Source organism: Zeus faber, assembly GCF_960531495.2.
Source record: "Zeus faber genome assembly, chromosome: 17".
Taxonomy (NCBI): domain Eukaryota; kingdom Metazoa; phylum Chordata; class Actinopteri; order Zeiformes; family Zeidae; genus Zeus; species Zeus faber.
Window position 1 is genome coordinate 20423122 of NC_137204.1, and position 18320 is coordinate 20441441.

Genomic DNA, 18320 nt, shown 5'->3' on the forward strand with positions numbered 1-18320 from the left:
CATGCAGTTCGCTGTGGGGACACTAGGTCTCACTGGTGCGCAGTTCAGGCACGCTGTGGCTGATTGCCTCTCGCCCCACGGGAGGTTTTCCGCTCCCCGAAGCTGGGTCCCTGTCTGCCAACGCCGCAATCCTGCTCGTGTGTGGAAGAAAATGGATTCGGGAAGGGAACAGATTTTGTTTCCCGAAGAGAACATGCCACCCACCCAGTAGATCGCGGAGCCGGCGGGTTGCCAGTTTGGTGTTATGGTCCCACGACTTCTTTGTGTTTGAGAGCGGCTAGGCTAAGCGCCCCACTCCACGGCAAACAGACCGCCCGGACGCGGACCGCAAAGCTTGGATAAACACACGCCGACCTCTCCTCCTCGCCGCCGTTGAAGGTAACGTGTTTGATGGTTCGAGTGGCGGCGTGCGTTGGGTTTGGGGGGGTACGTCCAGCTACGAGGACGTCCTATAGCGAATGCCTCAAACAATCACTACAAGGCACACCGGGCGATTATGCTTTTTGTCCCAAACGGCCACCGTCCGTTTTTATTTGAACCAGAGTAACCAGAAGTTGCTGTTGCCCTGTTACTAAAGAAATACACGCGTCGCTGTTACCGAAATGTGTCATTCGCAGTTAGAGGCTTAGCAGACTGAGACAAATGTACTTACACTAAGTGCGTTTGCCAGTAGTTGTCCAACCAGCTGTGCACCACTGACAGTTACCAAGGCCCCCAACAACAACAATAAAAACAACAAATGACACCATCAGTCACAACCTGGGACAAAGCCAGCCAGAAAGACAGGTTCAGGGGGTTGCAGATTTTTAGCAGGCGCCTTTACCCTGATAGTGGAAGCTGAAATTTGGATCCTGATCATAACTTTCACAAATGGATGGGGCGGTTTCCACGGACTGCCCTGCAGGCAATCGCCCGTGTCTTATATACGACGCGAGTAGAGATGGGAACCCCGTGACCAGGGCCTGGAAAGCGGGGGCGACGTTGGAGAATTGACAGGGGTTGAAAATCGGAGAGGCCGCGTCGCTCGGGAGCCTCGGCGGCAGAGACGGGGTAAGGCGGCCGGCCGGAAGAGAGTCGCGGCCGTCAGTGTGGGTGATGGCGAGTGCCGGGGGGGGCCTGGAACTCTACCGCCTCTCCGTCGAGGGCACTCGGACGTGAGACGCCGTTGCACTATTTACCTGACTAATCGTTTTCTCTTTCTGAAATGCTAGTGATGGGAAATCTGGGCGGTAGATTTCAGTCGTCGCCTCAGGGGCCGGAGGAGGCTGCCGAGGGTGTGTGCGGCGGTCGAAAGCACGGGTGTGACTGTAAGAAGAGGAAAAGGAATGCCCACTGCGACTGTGACAGCGAGCAAGAGGAGGAGGACGTCTTGCTGGATAAGCCGCGGAGGTACGAGGTCGACGACACGCGCAGATCGAAACCCCACGTCAACCTCGCCCTGATCCAATGTTTAACTTTGCGACTAAATTTTTCCGACTTTTACAGAAAGAAAATGAAAAGTACATCCAAATACATCTATCAAACCTTATTCTTGAACGGGGAGAACAGTGATATTCGAATCTGCGCCTTGGGGCAAGCATGGAACCTCCATAAAGTGTATTTGTGTCAGGTGAATACTGTATACACACACACACACACACACACACACATTGCTTGCATGCAAATGATGTAGATGTTACTTTGCTTTTCCTTCTCTTTTGACAATTGTGCAGTCAGGATATTTCTCTAGCATGTTCAGCGGTTCTTGGAAGGAGTCTAACATGATGGTCATTGAGTTAGAGATCCCAGACCAGAACATTGACACTGAAGGTGAGGACCTCGGTCACTCTATAATGGAAATAGAATAGGTTGGTTTTAGATTTATTTTTTTTTTTTTGCCGATGGGAATTCACCAAGTGATCCGTGTGTGTGTGCGTGTGTGTGTGTGCGCGTGTGTGTGTGTGTGTGTGTGTGTGCGTGTGTAGCTCTCCAGGTGGTATTTGGTTCCTTGTACCGCGATGACGTGCTGATCAAGCCCAGTCGAGTCGTCAGCATCCTCGCGGCGGCGTGTATGCTCCAGCTGGTCAGTACAGTGTTAAAAATGTTCAAAGGCATTCCTCAGTTTGTTTTGCACGTGTTCAAGGTTCATTCTACTCTTGGCAATTACATTTCACAGGCTTTCTTCAATTATTCATACAAATGCGACTTTGGAAACTTTGGAAACATTCACCCGAGACTTTAATCAAATTACAGATGATAATGGGGCACATGCACTGCTCAGAGAGCAACAATGAATTCCAGTTGTGCAACGGAATTTAATGTCGCGGTAACTCCCAACCCTACTTTTTACGATCGGAGCAGGAATTCGCAGGTCGTTGGAGGTGGAAAAAACATTATTCTAGAGTCACTCCCACTCTGCAATGATCTTTAAAAAATATTATTTTCTTGCAGCACAAAATCAATTACAAGCGATGGGGGAAACATCAAATTTGGACGTCTTGTTTGGCCTCTTCCTCATCAGAACAGGGAATAGGGAGAGCGCCGCACACTGATGTAAAGTCTCTCCATGTGGAAGGTGGTCCAGCAAGTACATTGACATGGAAGCCGTCACCGTGCGGCCGCTGCAGCAGCAGGGACACTGAACATAATCGGCCATGTTTGCCGTGGTTGAGGTCAGCATTAGCGGGCTGACACACAGTGCTTGATGTCTGGCTACTAAGTACCGGAGGTAGAGATAATGAGGTGGAGGTGGAGGGCATGAACCCCAGATGAGCCCCAGTGGGAGAAAAGAGGGGGGGAGGCTGGGGCTGGTAGTTGTTGTCCGAAAGCTCTGGCGGCTCGCGTGGAATATCCTGGCTCTTGAGTGTTGCCGACCATTTTGTTGTAGCTAGATAGGAGACAGATAAATCAGAGTGTTTGGCGTTGAGCCGCCGATAACGGGAGGGAGACGACGCAGACTGCGGTGCATTGTGGGTGACGGAGAGAAGTGAAGATTCCACGTTAGTAGTTTCACCACATATCTGTTTGGAATGAGGTCAACGGGTACCTTTTTTTTTTTTTTTTTTCCTTTTTGGGCCGCCAGAGCAGATTACAAGGATCAATACACCTCAGTCCTTTTAAACTTCAGGCTATGTAAAGGAGTCTGCTGGGCTTCCGTATTTCTCTGTCCGCTGACGGTAGCGGCCACTGACCTTTGCACCTTGGAAACAATGTCCCTAATAGCAGTCTCCCATGATAGGAGTGGATGTTTCTCCCTCTGGGAGCACCGTAATCCATCCTCGTTCTATTTTGTGCATCCCCTGCCGATATCTCGCTGTTGCATTAGAGTTTAACAACACATTTGACCAAACTTGAACCAAAAGCCATCGCCTTTTCAAACAACTGAATTCATCTCTTTGCTGTCAGGTGGCCCCGACACCAGACTGACGTCAATTCCGCAATCACGTTTTCTTTGGTCGTGGCAGCAATCTTATAGATTACGGAGAGCCAAAATGAACAATGTTCCGCTGCAAGCACAATCGGATGATTAACAAAAACGCGCCCGGGCGCCGCTGTTCTGTTGATGTGCTCAGGACGGATTGATCCAGCAGTGCGGAGAGAGCATGAAGGAGAACATCAGCGTGAAGACAGTCTGCGGCTATTACTCCTCTGCCAGTATCTACGGCTTGGATTCGGTCATCAAAAAGTATAATTCTTCCGTATTTAGCTAGTTTTAATTTCCATTTCAATCCCGCCGAAGTCTCATTTTTTCCTCGCTGTGCTTGTTTGTGTGTGCCGGCGTGCAGGTGTCTCGAGTGGCTCCTGAGCAACCTCATGACCCACCAGAACATTGACCTCATGAAAGAACTCGGGTACGCAATCCTCAAATCCATTTTTTTCCTTCATTTCTCCTTTATTGTCGGCCTTCCCTCGACGATAGGGCTGTTTTGTGTTCTTCCCCTTGTAGTTACCATTCCAAATGTTCTGCTCTGCAACAAGCGTTTTTTATTTAGAACTTAAGTGTTATTGTTTTGTCTCATATAGATTCAAGAGGTTTATTTGTCACATACATATACATACCTTCATGCATTTAGGCAGTGAAATGTCTTTACAACGCACCCGGAGATTATGCATAAAAGTTACTAAACCGAACATAATAGCTAACCTAATTCCTACCTAGCAACTAACTGAAACGAACTGATTCCTAAAACGTACTGAAGTCATGAAAAGAATAAAATATATATATATATATATATATATATATATATATATATATATATATATATATATATATATATATATATATATATATATATATATAAGAACTGTGCTCTTGTCATCCACAGGACAGAGTTATTGCAGCAGTTCTTGATGATTTAAGAATTAATTGTAGGTTGAGAACTTGAACTCCACTTGCAGACTAGCCCTGTCCTAGATGCAATGTCATACAAATACTCTGTGTTGTATACCCAGCATGCTGACAGCACAGGTTAAAAGAAAAAGAATAGAATAATATAAATAAAATAAGACTCAAAAAGATAATACAGAGTGGGGGTACAAAATAGAAGGGAATAGTTATTTATATGGGATAGGCTATTTGTATGTACAGATATGTGCAGTGAAGTGCAGGTAATTAGTGCAGTAATAGCTCCCAGATCAAGCAGTCAACGCGCTGCCGTTCACGTCTCAAACGCATGTGATTCCTGCCATTTGCCCCAGGGTTTTGAGTTCCGCCGTGACGACGACTGTTCCCCTCACACATGCCGCCTCTCGTCTTATCTTTGCAGAGAGGAGGTAATGCACCAGCTGATAAAGTCCTCCGATCTGTTTGTGATGCAGGTAGAAATGGATGTGTACACGGCGCTGAAAAAGGTGCGGGCAGAACATTTCACATTTGCTCCTTTTATCCCTTTTGTCACACGATCAATCGGTTTTCCTAATCTCTCTCCACCCATCCCTTCTTTTTCGCAGTGGATGTTTCTGCAGATCAATCCATCGTGGGACGGACCCATCAAGCAGCTTCTGGCCGACGCCGACGCCTGGCTCTGCAAACGCAGGACGGGTAAAGTCTGCTCCCCACGAACGATGTGAAACTGCATTTATAATTATTATTTTTTTGCCTCGTTTGTTTTTGTTACACAGCACATAGACACCATTCAGCTGATGCTCTTTTCGGGCCCGCTTTGCAGATTTGTGCGAGAAGGAGCCCTTCCTGAGCACGGAGGAAGGTGCGGCGTTTTCCTCCGTCTTTAAATATGTTCGCCTCCAGTACATCATCAACGACCTCGCCTCCGCACGCATCCTCGAAAGAGACAATATATTACCGCCTGGTGAGACGCGGGTCGGTTTTAACGCGGGTGATGAAACAAATGGTTTTGTTTGTCTGTGCCTCGGCGCGTTTCATTTTTGTGCTCACCGTGCATTTGTACGGGTGCTTTAAAATCACAGATTGGCTGTCGTCTATGTACAAGAACCAGTGGTTTGCCATGCTGCGGACGGAGTTTGACAACGACAACGGGTAGGAATCCGGCGCTTAATCTGCTCACATGATTCCACTTTCACTTCGACCACCTCCTGTGAGCTGCTGTGGTAACCCGGTGTAACGGCATAAATCATGAGCGTTCATTGATTTTAGCCCACAGGAATCTAACAAGGAGGAGTTTGAGCTGAGCAGTATGAGGTGTGGCAGGAAACTGATGAAAGATGGAGATGTGAGTGGGGATTTTTTTTTTTATTTTTTTTTTTTATTATTGTTACAAAAACATTCTTTCACCGCGGATATTCATCGGGCGCTTTCGCGAAATCGCGCTCTCTTTTCCCGTAAACAGTACTGCTGGCGGTGGACGGGCTTCAACTTTGGTTTCGACCTGCTGGTGACCTACACCAACCGCTTCATAGTGTTCAAAAGGAATACGTTGAGTCAGCCGTGCGGGGGAGCCGTGAGTCTGCAGCCCAGGAGGCATCTGGCGTACAGGTCGGTGATGCCGTCGGAGCGAGAACCCAAACCATCCCAACGCCAGCTCACCGGCCCTCGCCGTTTAGAGTTTTTTTTATGTATTACTCAAAATGTGCTCGTGTTTTTTTTTTTTTTTTTTTTTTTTTTTTTTGTATGAATGTTTTTGGGTCTCGGGTTATTTCTCTGGGATGTGGAGTTTTAGCGAATAGACCATGTTACGGTGAAGATATGCGATGGATCTAGGTTTTGTGGAATGTTGGATTGTATGTGCTCCTTTTCTTGATATCGGTCCATTTTCTTCTGCTCAGCAGGTTCTGCGGTCGCTGAGTGGAGATTAAATAAAAAAAATGTCCTGCCCTCTGATTGGTTGAATTGCCATCACAACAGAAGTATCACCCCAAAAGTATTTCTGGCAAAGATGTGAAGTGTGAAGAAAACCTCTTTTTCTTTGTCTTTTCTAGTTGAGATTTTTATATTTTTATTTAATTTTTTTTCCTTGCCCTACCATCAACAATGAAAGCAGCATATAGAGGACTTCAAATACATTGAACGGCTGTTTCTTAAGAAGTGCTAGTTCATAGTATTAAGTATGGGATTTTATTTTTATTTTTTTCAAAAAAATAATCTTAACTCAGCAGTATGCTCTTAAAACCTTTTTGGAATCGACTGGAAAATTTTAAATCAGTTCTTCACACAGCGACCACAGAAGCTAACAGGCAGTAGTGGCAGTAAACGGATTTGTAGGTCAAGTTGGTTTTTTTGTTTTTTTTTGTGTATTTTATTGACGTTCTGGCCTGCAACTGCAGTTCTGAAACCATTGTTTGTCCCTTCTTCCCTCCCCAGGCTACGTCTCGCCTCGTTTGATAGCAGTGGGAAAATGGCCTGCAGTCGCTCCACGGGCTACCAGCTTCTCACCCTGGAGAAAGACCAGGTAAGCAGCGTTTGAGCGGCGATACGCGGCCCGGTGATTGCGGGGGGGATACTGATGTGGGGCCCTAATGGCTTCTTCCTGCGTCCCCCCCCCCTCAGGAATATGTAGTGATGAACCTGGACAGTCGCCTGCTGTCGTTCCCCCTCTACGTGTGCTGCAACTTCCTGTACACGTCGCCCCAGCTGGACCAGCGCCTGGACGCCTCGGAGCAAGGGAGCGGCGCTCGCACGGTGTGTTGACGCCGGTGGCGCAGCTAAACGGCCTCCTCCATTCCCCGGGTAATGCCCCACCCTGTACAGACACCGTCTTAGCCTCCGATCGGAACGGCCCCGCCTCTCTTTCAGTGCCCCCCCCCCCCCCCCCCCCGCATCCTGAAAAAAAGTCGTCCGCAATGCTTGGCTCCCCGGCAGTGTCCGGGCGGGTAGGGTGGCATCCAAATATGAAGTATTTTGGGACATTATTATTATTTTATATTGTGTAAGTTGAATCAATTTCTAAGTGAAATATCTTGCTTTGTTCCAAGATGCCTTTTTTTGTATTATTTATACTTTTGTTTATGTTTTTTGTTCCTTGAAAGTTGAATATGTTCCAATCCTAAACTGCCAATAAATGCCGCCCACCCAGGTGGGCTTTGGTGCTATCACACGATCCTTTCTCCTCTCCCAAAATGTTGCATCCCTGCATTCAGGGATTCCTGTACAGCTGTTACCTGTTTCATCCCTCGATGAGCATATCATTGGCAAACCTTTTCTCAAAATGTCTGAAGTTTCTTATCTGTTCGGCATAGTGCTCAATGTTTTTTTTTGTTTCTTTTACTTCTATCACACACCCACTTCAGGTATGTGTGTCAGTCCATCGTGTAACCTTTATTACATTAAATCCAATCAGATGAATACATTTAACGCCTGCTTCAAGGCTATGGAATCCTAAATGTTCACCCTTTTTTTTTTTTTTTTTTCATGAGTCTCACAATAACTGATGCAATGTTGTGAACTGTCTCGAATGCTGTATTTATTATGATACAGCAGACGTTTATCCACTTTTAAAAACACGTCGCATTAATTATTCCTGTTTCAAGTGTGCATCCAAACGATTTGGCGAACTGCGATGGTGCCGTACAAAGAAGAATAACATACATGTATGTAGCAAGAAAGGTTTTGGGAACGTGTTACGCACACGCAAATGTGTTTTATGTTGCCTTTTATAAGAAATGTAACTTCCTGTATATGGTCATGGCATCCGGTGAATGGACTGGGGTTCAAAACGTCCTAAACCAAAGGTTGTGGGTCTCCACAATGACATTGAAAAACTAAGTATATTTGCTGTCATTTCTATGAATGTTTAAGTTGTTCCTTTATTCTATTGATTTGGTCGCACGTCCGCTTCCGAATTACGGAATGTTCCAGAGGAAATGTACGTGAGGCCGACATTGCCTCGACAAGGATACAAAACTATTTAAAGTCATTAAAGGAGTTTTATGGTTTACATGGAAACTTGAGTGAGGTCAATGGATTTTTTTTTTGTACATCAACCTGTTGTAAACTAATACTGTTAGATTTGTGATATCTTTCTGTATTTTAATTTGTCAAAGCCTTCAGAAAACGGTCATTTTTTATCAAACTATTACTGCTGGAGCTATTTTTAAGTTTCTCGGCCCAGAAGCACCGTTAATATTAACCATTTATTTACGCCGCCACTCGCATCTGATTGTATTAGAACATTTCCCATTGGGGGAAACACAGGCTGAGGACCGACAACAGCAAGGAATTTAAGAGCACACATACATGTGGGCTGTTAAATAAAAACAAAAAAAGCAGACATCCATGATTTTAAATGTCTAGATGTTTCAAGCATGGGGGTTTATGAAACTGATCAGTGCTGTTTGAATAAAAAAAACAACAACCACCAAGACAGGTCTCTTCAGGACAAGATTTGACTCAGAAGTCACGTTTGTAAACAAAGAAAATCCTCAGGAGTATTTCTTTTATACAGCCCCACACGTTCAGCCCTCACTCTTGGGGGTCAGGGTTAAATCGACACACAAAACACAATGGGGTCACGGAAAGCAGTCAAGAGGTCCTGCCATCTTTCTGAGTCGGGGTGTCAACTCCAACAGCGCAACCTCAACCAAAAGCCAACTTGCATCCAACCCGCATTCTGCGAGCTTCCTCCTCCCCAGGCGACGATGGCGTGAGGTGTCCGTGCGCATGTCACAGTTCAGCTCGGTTGGCAGCGGAGTTGAAGGCCCGGCCATCGCGCCGGCTTCCTCACTGGCTTATAGAGTCCAGGTTCTCTTTGATTCGGCGGCTCATGCCGGGGATCAGGTTGATGTGGTCGCCCACGCAGCTGCCGACGCACCGCTCCATCATGGCCCGCACCGCTGGCTCCTTGGCTCCGGAGTCGAACATGTCCTTGGCCTTGTCGTTGCAGTGCATCGTGCACCGGCTCAGGCGGTCCTGCGGCACAAGCGGGTTAAAAATAAAAAACGCTCGGGCGCGCGGGACAGAGAAAGGTGCATCACGGAGAACACATTAATTGACCTTTAATTTCGTTTAGATGACTTCACACTCCCTCACCTGGAATTTCTCAAGCTCCGAGGTCACGAGTCCCTGGGCCTTGGCCAGCGGGGTGTGGCAGTGCTCGATGCACTGGTGCACCTGAGCCATGGAGTCCGACGACCGATCGCAGCACTCCGCGCTGCACCGGAACATGCGACCCTGCGGGGGGAGGAGGAGGAGGAGGAGGGGGGAAACCAGCTTAACACCCGCCGCTGACACATCGGACACCCGGGGTCATGGATGCCAGAAACGTCCCCCCGGACGCAGGTAGACAGGTCCGTCCCGAAACGTGAAGCGCATGCGCCCGGCACCCACCTGCATCTTGCGGATGTGGTCCCTCTCCAGGCTCTGCACCATGTCTTCCACCACGGTCTGCACGCGTGCCTGGTGCGCCTCGGCCATCTCGCTCCCCGGGAACTCGAAACTCACGCCCGATTATTTATTAGTTATAATATTTTAACCTCCAACACCAACCGGTCGGCGTGAGTGCGGAAGTCGGTTCACACCGCGGGCGTCTTCTAACTTGACTACAACTGAGGTCACCTCCGCGCAAGCATGGCTCTTCTTGAGCGGCGATTGCGTCACTTCCTGCTTTTACCGCCCCCCCTACCACCACATAGCCGACTCTACCAAAATAAAAGCCCGCTTCCGCTTCAAACCGACATCTAAATTGACGATTTAAATATTGTCGTCACACTTTTTTTTACTCTACGCTCTTGTTTTCTCTTTATTATTATTTTTTTTTAATTTCGTCGTTTTTCGGCGTCTTTCTACATCCGTACCGTTTGTCGTGGAAACTTCGCTTGGACGGTAAAACGTGCGTCTTCTTCTTGAGATGTATGCTTTTACTTCTCTGTATTCTAACACGTTTCAGTGTTTTTTTTGTTTTTTTTTTAACTGTTCCCTGGATGATGCCGAGTCCGCCATTTTGGATTTTGTACAAAATACTCTACTTTTTTTCCTCTTTTGGCGCATGTTTCATTGTATTTTCACCAGATTTGGTACAAACCATGTTTAGATGACCTCGAACAAGAACCACAAGGCCATTTTTTTTTAATATCACTTACCGTTTGTCTAATTGGTCACCAAACTTTTAACGGTGTGGCCCAATGCACTAAACAAAGCATAACTTTTGAATGGTCAATTGTATTGCAAACCATTTAGGGACGTTGTACGTAAAGCCACATTAGATAATTGTACAATGTTTTATACAATTCTACCCACAGGGGGCGCTACAGTAACCTCCTTCTGTACCGCTTGTGGCGAAAACTTTGTTTGAACGTCAGAACGTGTGTCTTCTCAGGGAGATTTGTGCTGGTACTTTTCCTTCTGGCATGTTCCAGAGAGTTTACATATGTTTTTGATACGACAATTTATAATGGCAGAAGATTTACGAAATTGCTGCAGCCACGCCGGCGGAAGCTGACGACTTCCAGCTCTCACACGCATTTTGTTCAGAAAATGCAAATTTTCCGGTTATACTTATTATTTTTCTTCTTCTGTACTTTTTTTTTGGATCGCTCGATCGATCGACACAGCGTGCCAATAGTCACACGTCTTTTTGATATCCGTGACGAGTTTTGAGATAGGCATATTTTAACGTGATAATAATTAATATCCCAAATACTATTAGCGCTAAGGTAATCGTACCTGTCAATAGCGCCACCGCGTGGTCGGTCATGAAGCATTTAACGTTTTGGTTCCTCACTCCCGAACCGCGGAAGAAAACATTTCGCACAGTGCGTTCATGGAGGAAGACGATCCCACTGGTGCAGCCCACGCCCATTTGTGCCTTCTCTTTAAAGATTTTCCACCATTTTTGATTTTGTGCTGCACAACATTTTTTGCCTCTTCTGGCACATATTTCATCTCATCTTCACCCAATTCGGTACATGCCGTCATTCTAGATGAGCCGAACAAGAGGCTTGTGTTTCGTTGATATCACTTTCCGTTTGCCTGGAATTAATTACCAAACTTTTGAAGGAGCGGCCTGACGCACTTCAGGGGCCATAACTCGTCAATGCTGAGTTGGATTGCGACCACATTGGGGAAACGTTGCACAAGTGCTACGGGGACAATAAAACACGATATTTCTACTTTTCTGTCTTTAGGAAGATGAAACTCGGTACGCAGCGTCCCCATGGGCACGATGCGTTGTAGCGGTGCACCTTGTGGCCGTTGATAAAACACCGCCATATATCTTGAAGTCATTATTCAATTGCCGCCGACTTTGGGTGTGAAATGAGTGGGAAAACGGGACAAATTTCATCGATATCACAGACAGACAGTCCGATGCATTTTACGCCAAAATATGTCCGACCCGGCTAAAACGATCTGGAACACAATAACGACAGAATCTAGAGACGATTTCACACGAACACAATCGGCGATGGCATGAAATGGCAAAAGATGTGAAATACTGATGAAATAATGTTGGAGGTGACTCATCTGAAAGAGAAACGTCGGATATAGCTGGACGAGGATAAGATATGTTGGTAATGGTTTCGCCAATTCTCCTCACGACATATATTTGGATGTTTCTTCTTTAAAAAAAAATAATATTTTTGAGTACTCCAGATCCGTTTGTTTTATCAATGATTTTTGTTTGTTTGTTTGTTGTTGGTTTTTTTTAACGAGACGTTACAACTGTCGGTTAACGGGCGTAGAAACCTTTTACGGTGACGGTGGAAGGTTCGACTCGAGCCATTCAGTAGAAAGAGTCGATCGATTTTCCAACTCTTGGCTCGTTTTATTGCAGTCGGTGTGTAACGCACGACGGACGAGGGAGGACTTCCGATGAGTGACGAACCCACCTCTCGTAAAAAAAAAAAATAAAATAAACAAGTATGTGTATATAAAGAATAAAAAATGATATCATAATTCTGCCCAAATTATTCATTTAAGACGGAATACCGCAACGTGTGTATTCCCATAATATTTCAGCCTCATCGTCTCAGAGTAACTAGCGGGTGAAACCACGGGAGTGAATTTGCTTCACGGTCAACATTCGTTTTTGTCCGCGCGGCACTTTCGCTCGTGTCGCCGGCGAAGCGAGACGAAGCGAACGACTCGTTCGCCGGCGCGAGTCGTTCGCTGCGAGCGGGCCGTTCGCGCGTCCCGCGGCGTCTATTCCGACCGGAAGGGGATGTTTCGTTTTCGCCTGTAGTTCCGAAGCCAGGTGACAGCGTGACTTCAAAACCCCGAACTTCGGTGGAATTTCGTACCCGACGAAACCGCGATAATCGACTATATCCGCCGGTCTGTAATCGAATACAATAAGCAGGTAGTTGCGGCTAATTCAAAAGTAGTTTGGGGGCTTTTTTTTTTTTCCCCTCGTTTGTTTGTCTTGCTGACAACAGGTCCGCGGAGCGACCCGCCGCCCGGAGATCCAGCTCTGCCTCAGGAACTTCTGAAATGTTAAAGTGACTTATGGTAAAGTCGAATATCGATTGAGTTTTGACTTTAAAAAAAATGTTGAAACGGTAACTTCAGTAGAGTCGGTGCGTCGATCTGCACATTTGGTGCGTTGAATAGACATCTTATATTGTTTAATATGACCTTTGAACGCCGTTGACTGTACGCTTGTCGTTTGGTCTTGCTAATAGCCAGTTGTTTATCTTCTATTTTTTTTTGTGTTTTTATTTCCCCACAGATGCCCGTTATTGTAAACAACTAAGCACAATGAGTCTGAGAACAATGTCCCTGAGGACCCTTCTCTTCCTGGGGGTTTGTCACACTGGAAGAAGGTGTTTAGCTTCTGCCCCAGAGCTAAGGGACCAGCCCAAGAAAATAGGTAAACAAAAAAAAATTATAATAACCCATAGACGGATAACTGGGTCTTTAAAAAAAAAAAAAAAAAGTCTTAAAATGTCTTAGTCAGTTTGTAATAATACATACTAGAGCTTAAAGTTCAATAAATAGTCCATCCATCCATTTTCCTCCGCTTATCCGGGGCCCGGGACGCGGTGGCAGCAGGCTGAGCAAGGAGCTCCAGGCCCCCTTCCCTCCGGCAACATTTTCCAGCTCCTCAATAAATAGTCATACATTTTAATTTAGGAGGGCTTACTTTCCACTGTATGTCTGATTTTTATGTATCATACATTTGTTTGTCAAAAAGAGTCCGGCTCTTCATTTATAGTGGTATAAAACTGTAAAGCCACTACTGAATACTTACCTTCACACCTGTCACTTAAGTTCTGTGGGGGGGGAGTGCTGCTTCGATTGATTCTAATTCCCAATTCCTAACCTAACATACCTTGATACATCACCTAAAGGTCACTGAGCCAGCTAGTTCAAAACCCACCCTGGTTCTACCCAATACCGACTTCGCCCTGCCCCAAATACTGTATATACTACTCCCCTTGGCGATTTGTCCAAAAATCATGTTAAGATTATTAAATGTGTCCCTTTGATACCTGCAGAGTACCCTGGGATAACATCTCTGAGGCTGATTTGTTTCCTATCTCTCCTCCAAGCTGTGGTCGGCGCAGGCATCGGCGGCACGGCGGCGGCGTTCTTCCTGCGCCAGGAGTTTGGAGCCGGGGCAAAGATCGACGTGTTTGAACCGGACACCGTGGGAGGGCGGGTGGCCACCGTGAAGATAGGGGAGCACGAGTTTGAGACCGGGGGCTCCGTTATCCACCCCCTAAACCTGCATATGAAGCACTTTATTGAGACTCTCGGTAGCGCAAACCTTTCGTACACGCAATTGATAATATGAGTCAAAGTTACACAGTCAAATACATAAATAAATTAATTGTATTGGAGTAATTCATTGGTGTTTTACTTGCTGTGTTCACCAGGTGTGGCCCAGAGGAAAAACGTTCCTTCCAAAATGGCTATCTTTGATGGAAAGGAGCTCACGTTTGAAGAGAGCGACTGGTCTATTGTTAATTTCTTGCGCTTGGTTTGGCGATACGGGTTCAACTTCCTACGCATGCAAATGTGGGTGGAAAGTGTTCTGGATAAGTTCATGAGGTAAGAACGGCCTTCCTTTTTTTTTTTTTTTTAAAGCACACCGTCACGTCTAAACTCCCAAGTTTGTTTTGGTTTTGGCCCAAGGCGACTGGGAAATATTTCAAAATGCCTTTTACTGAAATTACGTTTAAATTTATTTATTTATTTATTTTTAAATCATCTTGAAATAATTTTGTTTTCATCAGGATCTACCAGTACCAGCAGTTTGGCTACTCCTTCTCTAGTGTGGAGAAGCTCCTGCATGCCATGGGTGGTGATGGTTTCCTCAATCTGATGAATCAGACCCTGGAGGAGGCCATGCTGGCAGAGGGCTTCTCGCAGATCTTCCTTAATGACATTGTGGCACCCATCACTCGTGTAAACTATGGCCAAAGTGTTCGCATCAATGGCTTTGTTGGTATGTTTCTGGTGATGTAAACCACAAAATGGTATTAGTTATTAATGTGAACCTTTTTATTTATTTATTTTTTTTGAAAATCCAATTTTTATTTTAGTTGTAATTTGGTGTTTTTAACATGATTATGTTTATGTTTTCCCAGGTGCTGTGTCCCTAGCGGGAGCAGATTCGGGCCTGTGGGCAGTGGATGGAGGTAATAAGAGAGTGTGCTCAGGACTGCTGTACCACAGCAAAGCTGAGCTCATCCCAGCCAGAGTCACTTCCATCTCCATCAAGGTTCGACCGTCCAAGTCAGGTGCGGTGCACACTTCCTCTTCAAACTTTTCGTTTTCGGTCGTTTTATTTTTGCCGGTCGTGTTCCTCGCTTCACCTACGCACACTTTTTTTTTTTTTTTTTTTTTTTTTTAAGAATCCGTGTGAGCCGCCCCCTAACACCTCTCGTCCTCTCTCCTCTTGTTTCGGCACGCGCTCAGGCACCGCAGCTAGTTTCTATGAGATCAGTTACCTTGGGGAGTCCGGCTCTGCTCACTCTCTGTACGACATCGTCCTCGTCGCCGCCCCGCTCCACCAGGGTCTATCCGACATCAGCTTCCTGGGCTTCTCCCCTCCGCTCCCATCCCACTACCCCGGGCGCTACCACCAGACGGTCTCCACCCTGGTGCACGGCCTGCTCAACGTGTCGTACCTGGGGACCGCGGAGAAGGCTTCAGAGTTCACGGTGTCCGAGGTCCTCACCACGGACGCCAAAGGATCCGTCATCAACAGCCTGGGATCCGTCGACCCCGTGCACATCCCCCCGGGCTACAAGCGTCCGCCCGCCGACCAGAGCAAAGTGTGGAAGGTTTTCTCCCCGCAGCCGCTGTCCCAGGAGCAGCTGCGGCGCATGTTTCTCTCCTGGGACTCGATCTCGGAGGCGAGGTGGCTGGCGTACCCAGCCTACCGCCCGCCTCGCCGCGGGGCCCCTCCCTTCATCCTGCACGACCGCCTGTACTATCTGAGCGGCGTGGAGTGGGCAGCCAGCGCCATGGAGATGAGCGCCATCGCGGCAAGGAACGTGGCGCTGCTGGCGCACCACCGCTGGCACGCCCAGGGGACAAAGATAGACCAGGAGGACCTGCACACCCGTCTGAGGGGGGAGCTGTGACCGGTGGGAGACGAGCATTTTTTGTTTTGTTTTGTTTTTTTACCTAGATAACACCAGAAACTAGAGCAACGCTGTCAGCGAAGCGTGGGTTGGCGTTGCCGTTGACACCTGGAATCAACACGCAAACACGCGTGAGCCTTCACAGCCTGGCGTTTACACAACTAAAAATGTGTCTTAGCCAGATCAAAATCCCCCCTTGAAAATGCAATCCTGTGGTCTTCCTTCCTTCCTTCCTTCCTTCTATGTCCACATTCAGTGGACCAGTGGGTGGCGCTAGTGTCCCTTGCTAATGACATTCCATCAGGGCAGTCTCTGCATTTCTATCAGGTATCTAGGGTGTTTTTTATTTTTAATTTTTTTCCTACCTTCCTAAATAAATTTGATGTTGTTTTGCGGTTCATCGGTCGTCATAGTTAAAACCTAAAAATATCACGAGCAGGTATTGTAGAAATATCCCTTGAAACACTGCACTGGATTCTGCGATTGCCGTGAGCAGAGTTGAGTTGAGGTTGTAGGGTAGATACCGAGTGACGTCTTTTATGTGATCTTACCGTTCTTTATATGGAAAATGCCCTTACAACTGCTCCAAAATGGATTTAGTTTGTGCAAAAAAAAAAAAAATAAACACGTTCTTCCTTCGTCTAACCCACTGTTATGCCGATTGATACGATGTTCCCATTCAAAATTGGTCTATTTTATTATCAATAATCGCTACCTCTTAGCCAAGATTTTCAGGAAACTACTGTATATGTAAACTGTATACTGACGGGGCAAATGTCAAAAAGCTTCGTCGTCCAAAGATGCTTTCACGGTGAATTGGAACAGAAAATGAATAGGATGATCAGCTACATGTCCTTTACTCGATTTTTCTCGAAATATAAAGAACTGTTAGAGAGCACAGCTGTCCTATCAATACTCGCATTGATTTTATCCCTCTGCATTTTGAAACTATTGTGCCTTTTTTTTTAATAAGTAGCTGATATTTAATGAGAAATCTAACTGTACTGTAATTGTATTTTGTCCATTTCGCCCTTTCAACGTCATTATCAGTGAATTTAAAAATGACCAGTGTCACACCATCCTCTTTTATAACTCTGTGGATGAATACATATTGTTCCTGCTTATGGAAGGGGATTTATTTTTTTTTTGTCCTCAAGAAACACTGTATGGATTATCAGTGGCTGTTGTCAGAGTGCCTACTGGGTTTAATTTCTTCCCCTGTTTATTTAATCTCACATCTGTGGTTTAGTCATTCTCTGTAATGCACTTTCAAGGTTTATGGTTTCTAAAAAAATAAAAAAAAATAAAAAAAAAAAGTCTCTGTGTCCAGACCTACTGTAGCAATAATCAAATTGATGGTGCACTTTAATCCCGACATGGCTTTCACAATTAGATTAAAAATCAAAGTAAAACGATACTGAAATATAAGAAAAAAAGCCGCATTGAAATTTACGTCTTAGGAGCAAACCTAACCGACGCTTTAAATCAGGTTGACCCCCCCCCCCTCCCAAACGACACTGAAAGATGTTTGAAAAATGTTTACAGTCACAATAAAGTGATGAAAGGTTGATGGTGTGTGGTTTTCTCTTTACTCTTTATTACTGAGTAACTGCAAACTGCTAAAGTGTCCTTGAACAAGACGCCATAACTGACCCCGTAGAACTGCGGCCAATTTCCCAGCGGACACAATGTTAATTATTTGGGGAAACAAATCTTAGACAGAATACAGATCCCTTTGCATGTGTATAGATATAATATATATTTTTTTATTTCAGTAAACTGTTGGAGCTATTTTGCCCCTTATGCACGTTCTAAGGATGTCCATATCGCCATTTCATCCCACAAAGGAAATGACCATTGTTTTTCGTAGAGCATCATCTCAGATAAAGGGGATTGTGACCTAGGGGGGGTTGACAATGGCTCCCATTGACCTCTGGGATAATGATGCATCTGTCGGGGACTGCACGGGCCGCGCCACCCCAGCTGCCCTCGCAGGTAGGGAGGGGACAATGGTACCATGGCCGCCTGTCCAAGCAAAGCATGTGATGTTGGGGAGGCTATAAGAAGACCAACGCCGATGAAAACCCCCCCCAAAAAAAACCTGTTTGGGACCGTTATCCAGCACCTCCATTTGCCAGACACCGAAGCACAAGCCAAGATGAAACTTGCGGCGCCGGTGTTTGTTTTCCTTGCCGTGGCAGGATTCCACTCTGGTAAGAAAAAAATCGATGTCAACGAGTGTCATGTCAGTGTGTTTCGGAAATAAATATTCTCTGAGAAGGGCAAAGTGCCGTCATTTTGAAGTGCTCTATAATGATAACTTGGAAAGTCGCAATGTTGCAATGTTTTTATAATTGTTCATTTTAGCAATTTTCAACTATTTGCTCAATTCTGGCTCA

The 18320-nt window shown here is 45.9% G+C and overlaps 3 protein-coding genes across 4 annotated transcripts; 2 read left to right on the top strand and 1 right to left on the bottom strand.

The window, feature by feature from the left end:
* Positions 1-96: 96 nt before the first annotated feature.
* On the top strand, positions 97-8393 carry gmcl1 (germ cell-less, spermatogenesis associated; the record flags this gene model as incomplete). 2 transcript variants are annotated; one of them, XM_080017281.1, is made up of 15 exons in its annotated part: positions 97-378; positions 1212-1389; positions 1486-1609; positions 1713-1809; positions 1965-2062; positions 3552-3664; positions 3765-3830; positions 4746-4830; positions 4930-5020; positions 5148-5288; positions 5407-5476; positions 5594-5669; positions 5787-5932; positions 6758-6845; positions 6944-8393. In XM_080017281.1, 14 exons carry the CDS (start codon positions 1214-1216, stop codon positions 7082-7084), a joined length of 1512 nt encoding a protein of 503 aa, XP_079873407.1. In that variant the 3' UTR covers positions 7085-8393. The 2 variants fall into 2 exon arrangements, with proteins under 2 accessions (XP_079873407.1, XP_079873406.1); XM_080017280.1 differs by lacking the exon at positions 97-378 and having other exon boundaries at positions 1205-1389.
* A 119-nt stretch (positions 8394-8512) lies between these two features.
* fam136a (family with sequence similarity 136 member A) lies at positions 8513-9978 on the bottom strand. The gene is made up of 3 exons (XM_080017282.1): positions 9719-9978; positions 9422-9562; positions 8513-9301 (listed from the first exon to the last, which is right to left on the bottom strand). Exons 1-3 carry the CDS (start codon positions 9803-9805, stop codon positions 9113-9115), a joined length of 417 nt encoding a protein of 138 aa, XP_079873408.1. The 5' UTR covers positions 9806-9978; the 3' UTR covers positions 8513-9112.
* Positions 9979-12610: 2632 nt separating this feature from the next.
* On the top strand, positions 12611-17433 carry pcyox1 (prenylcysteine oxidase 1). Its single transcript, XM_080018488.1, has 7 exons — positions 12611-12835; positions 13056-13196; positions 13879-14085; positions 14206-14380; positions 14566-14777; positions 14920-15072; positions 15251-17433. Exons 2-7 carry the CDS (start codon positions 13085-13087, stop codon positions 15919-15921), a joined length of 1530 nt encoding a protein of 509 aa, XP_079874614.1. The 5' UTR covers positions 12611-12835; positions 13056-13084; the 3' UTR covers positions 15922-17433.
* Positions 17434-18320: the final 887 nt, after the last annotated feature.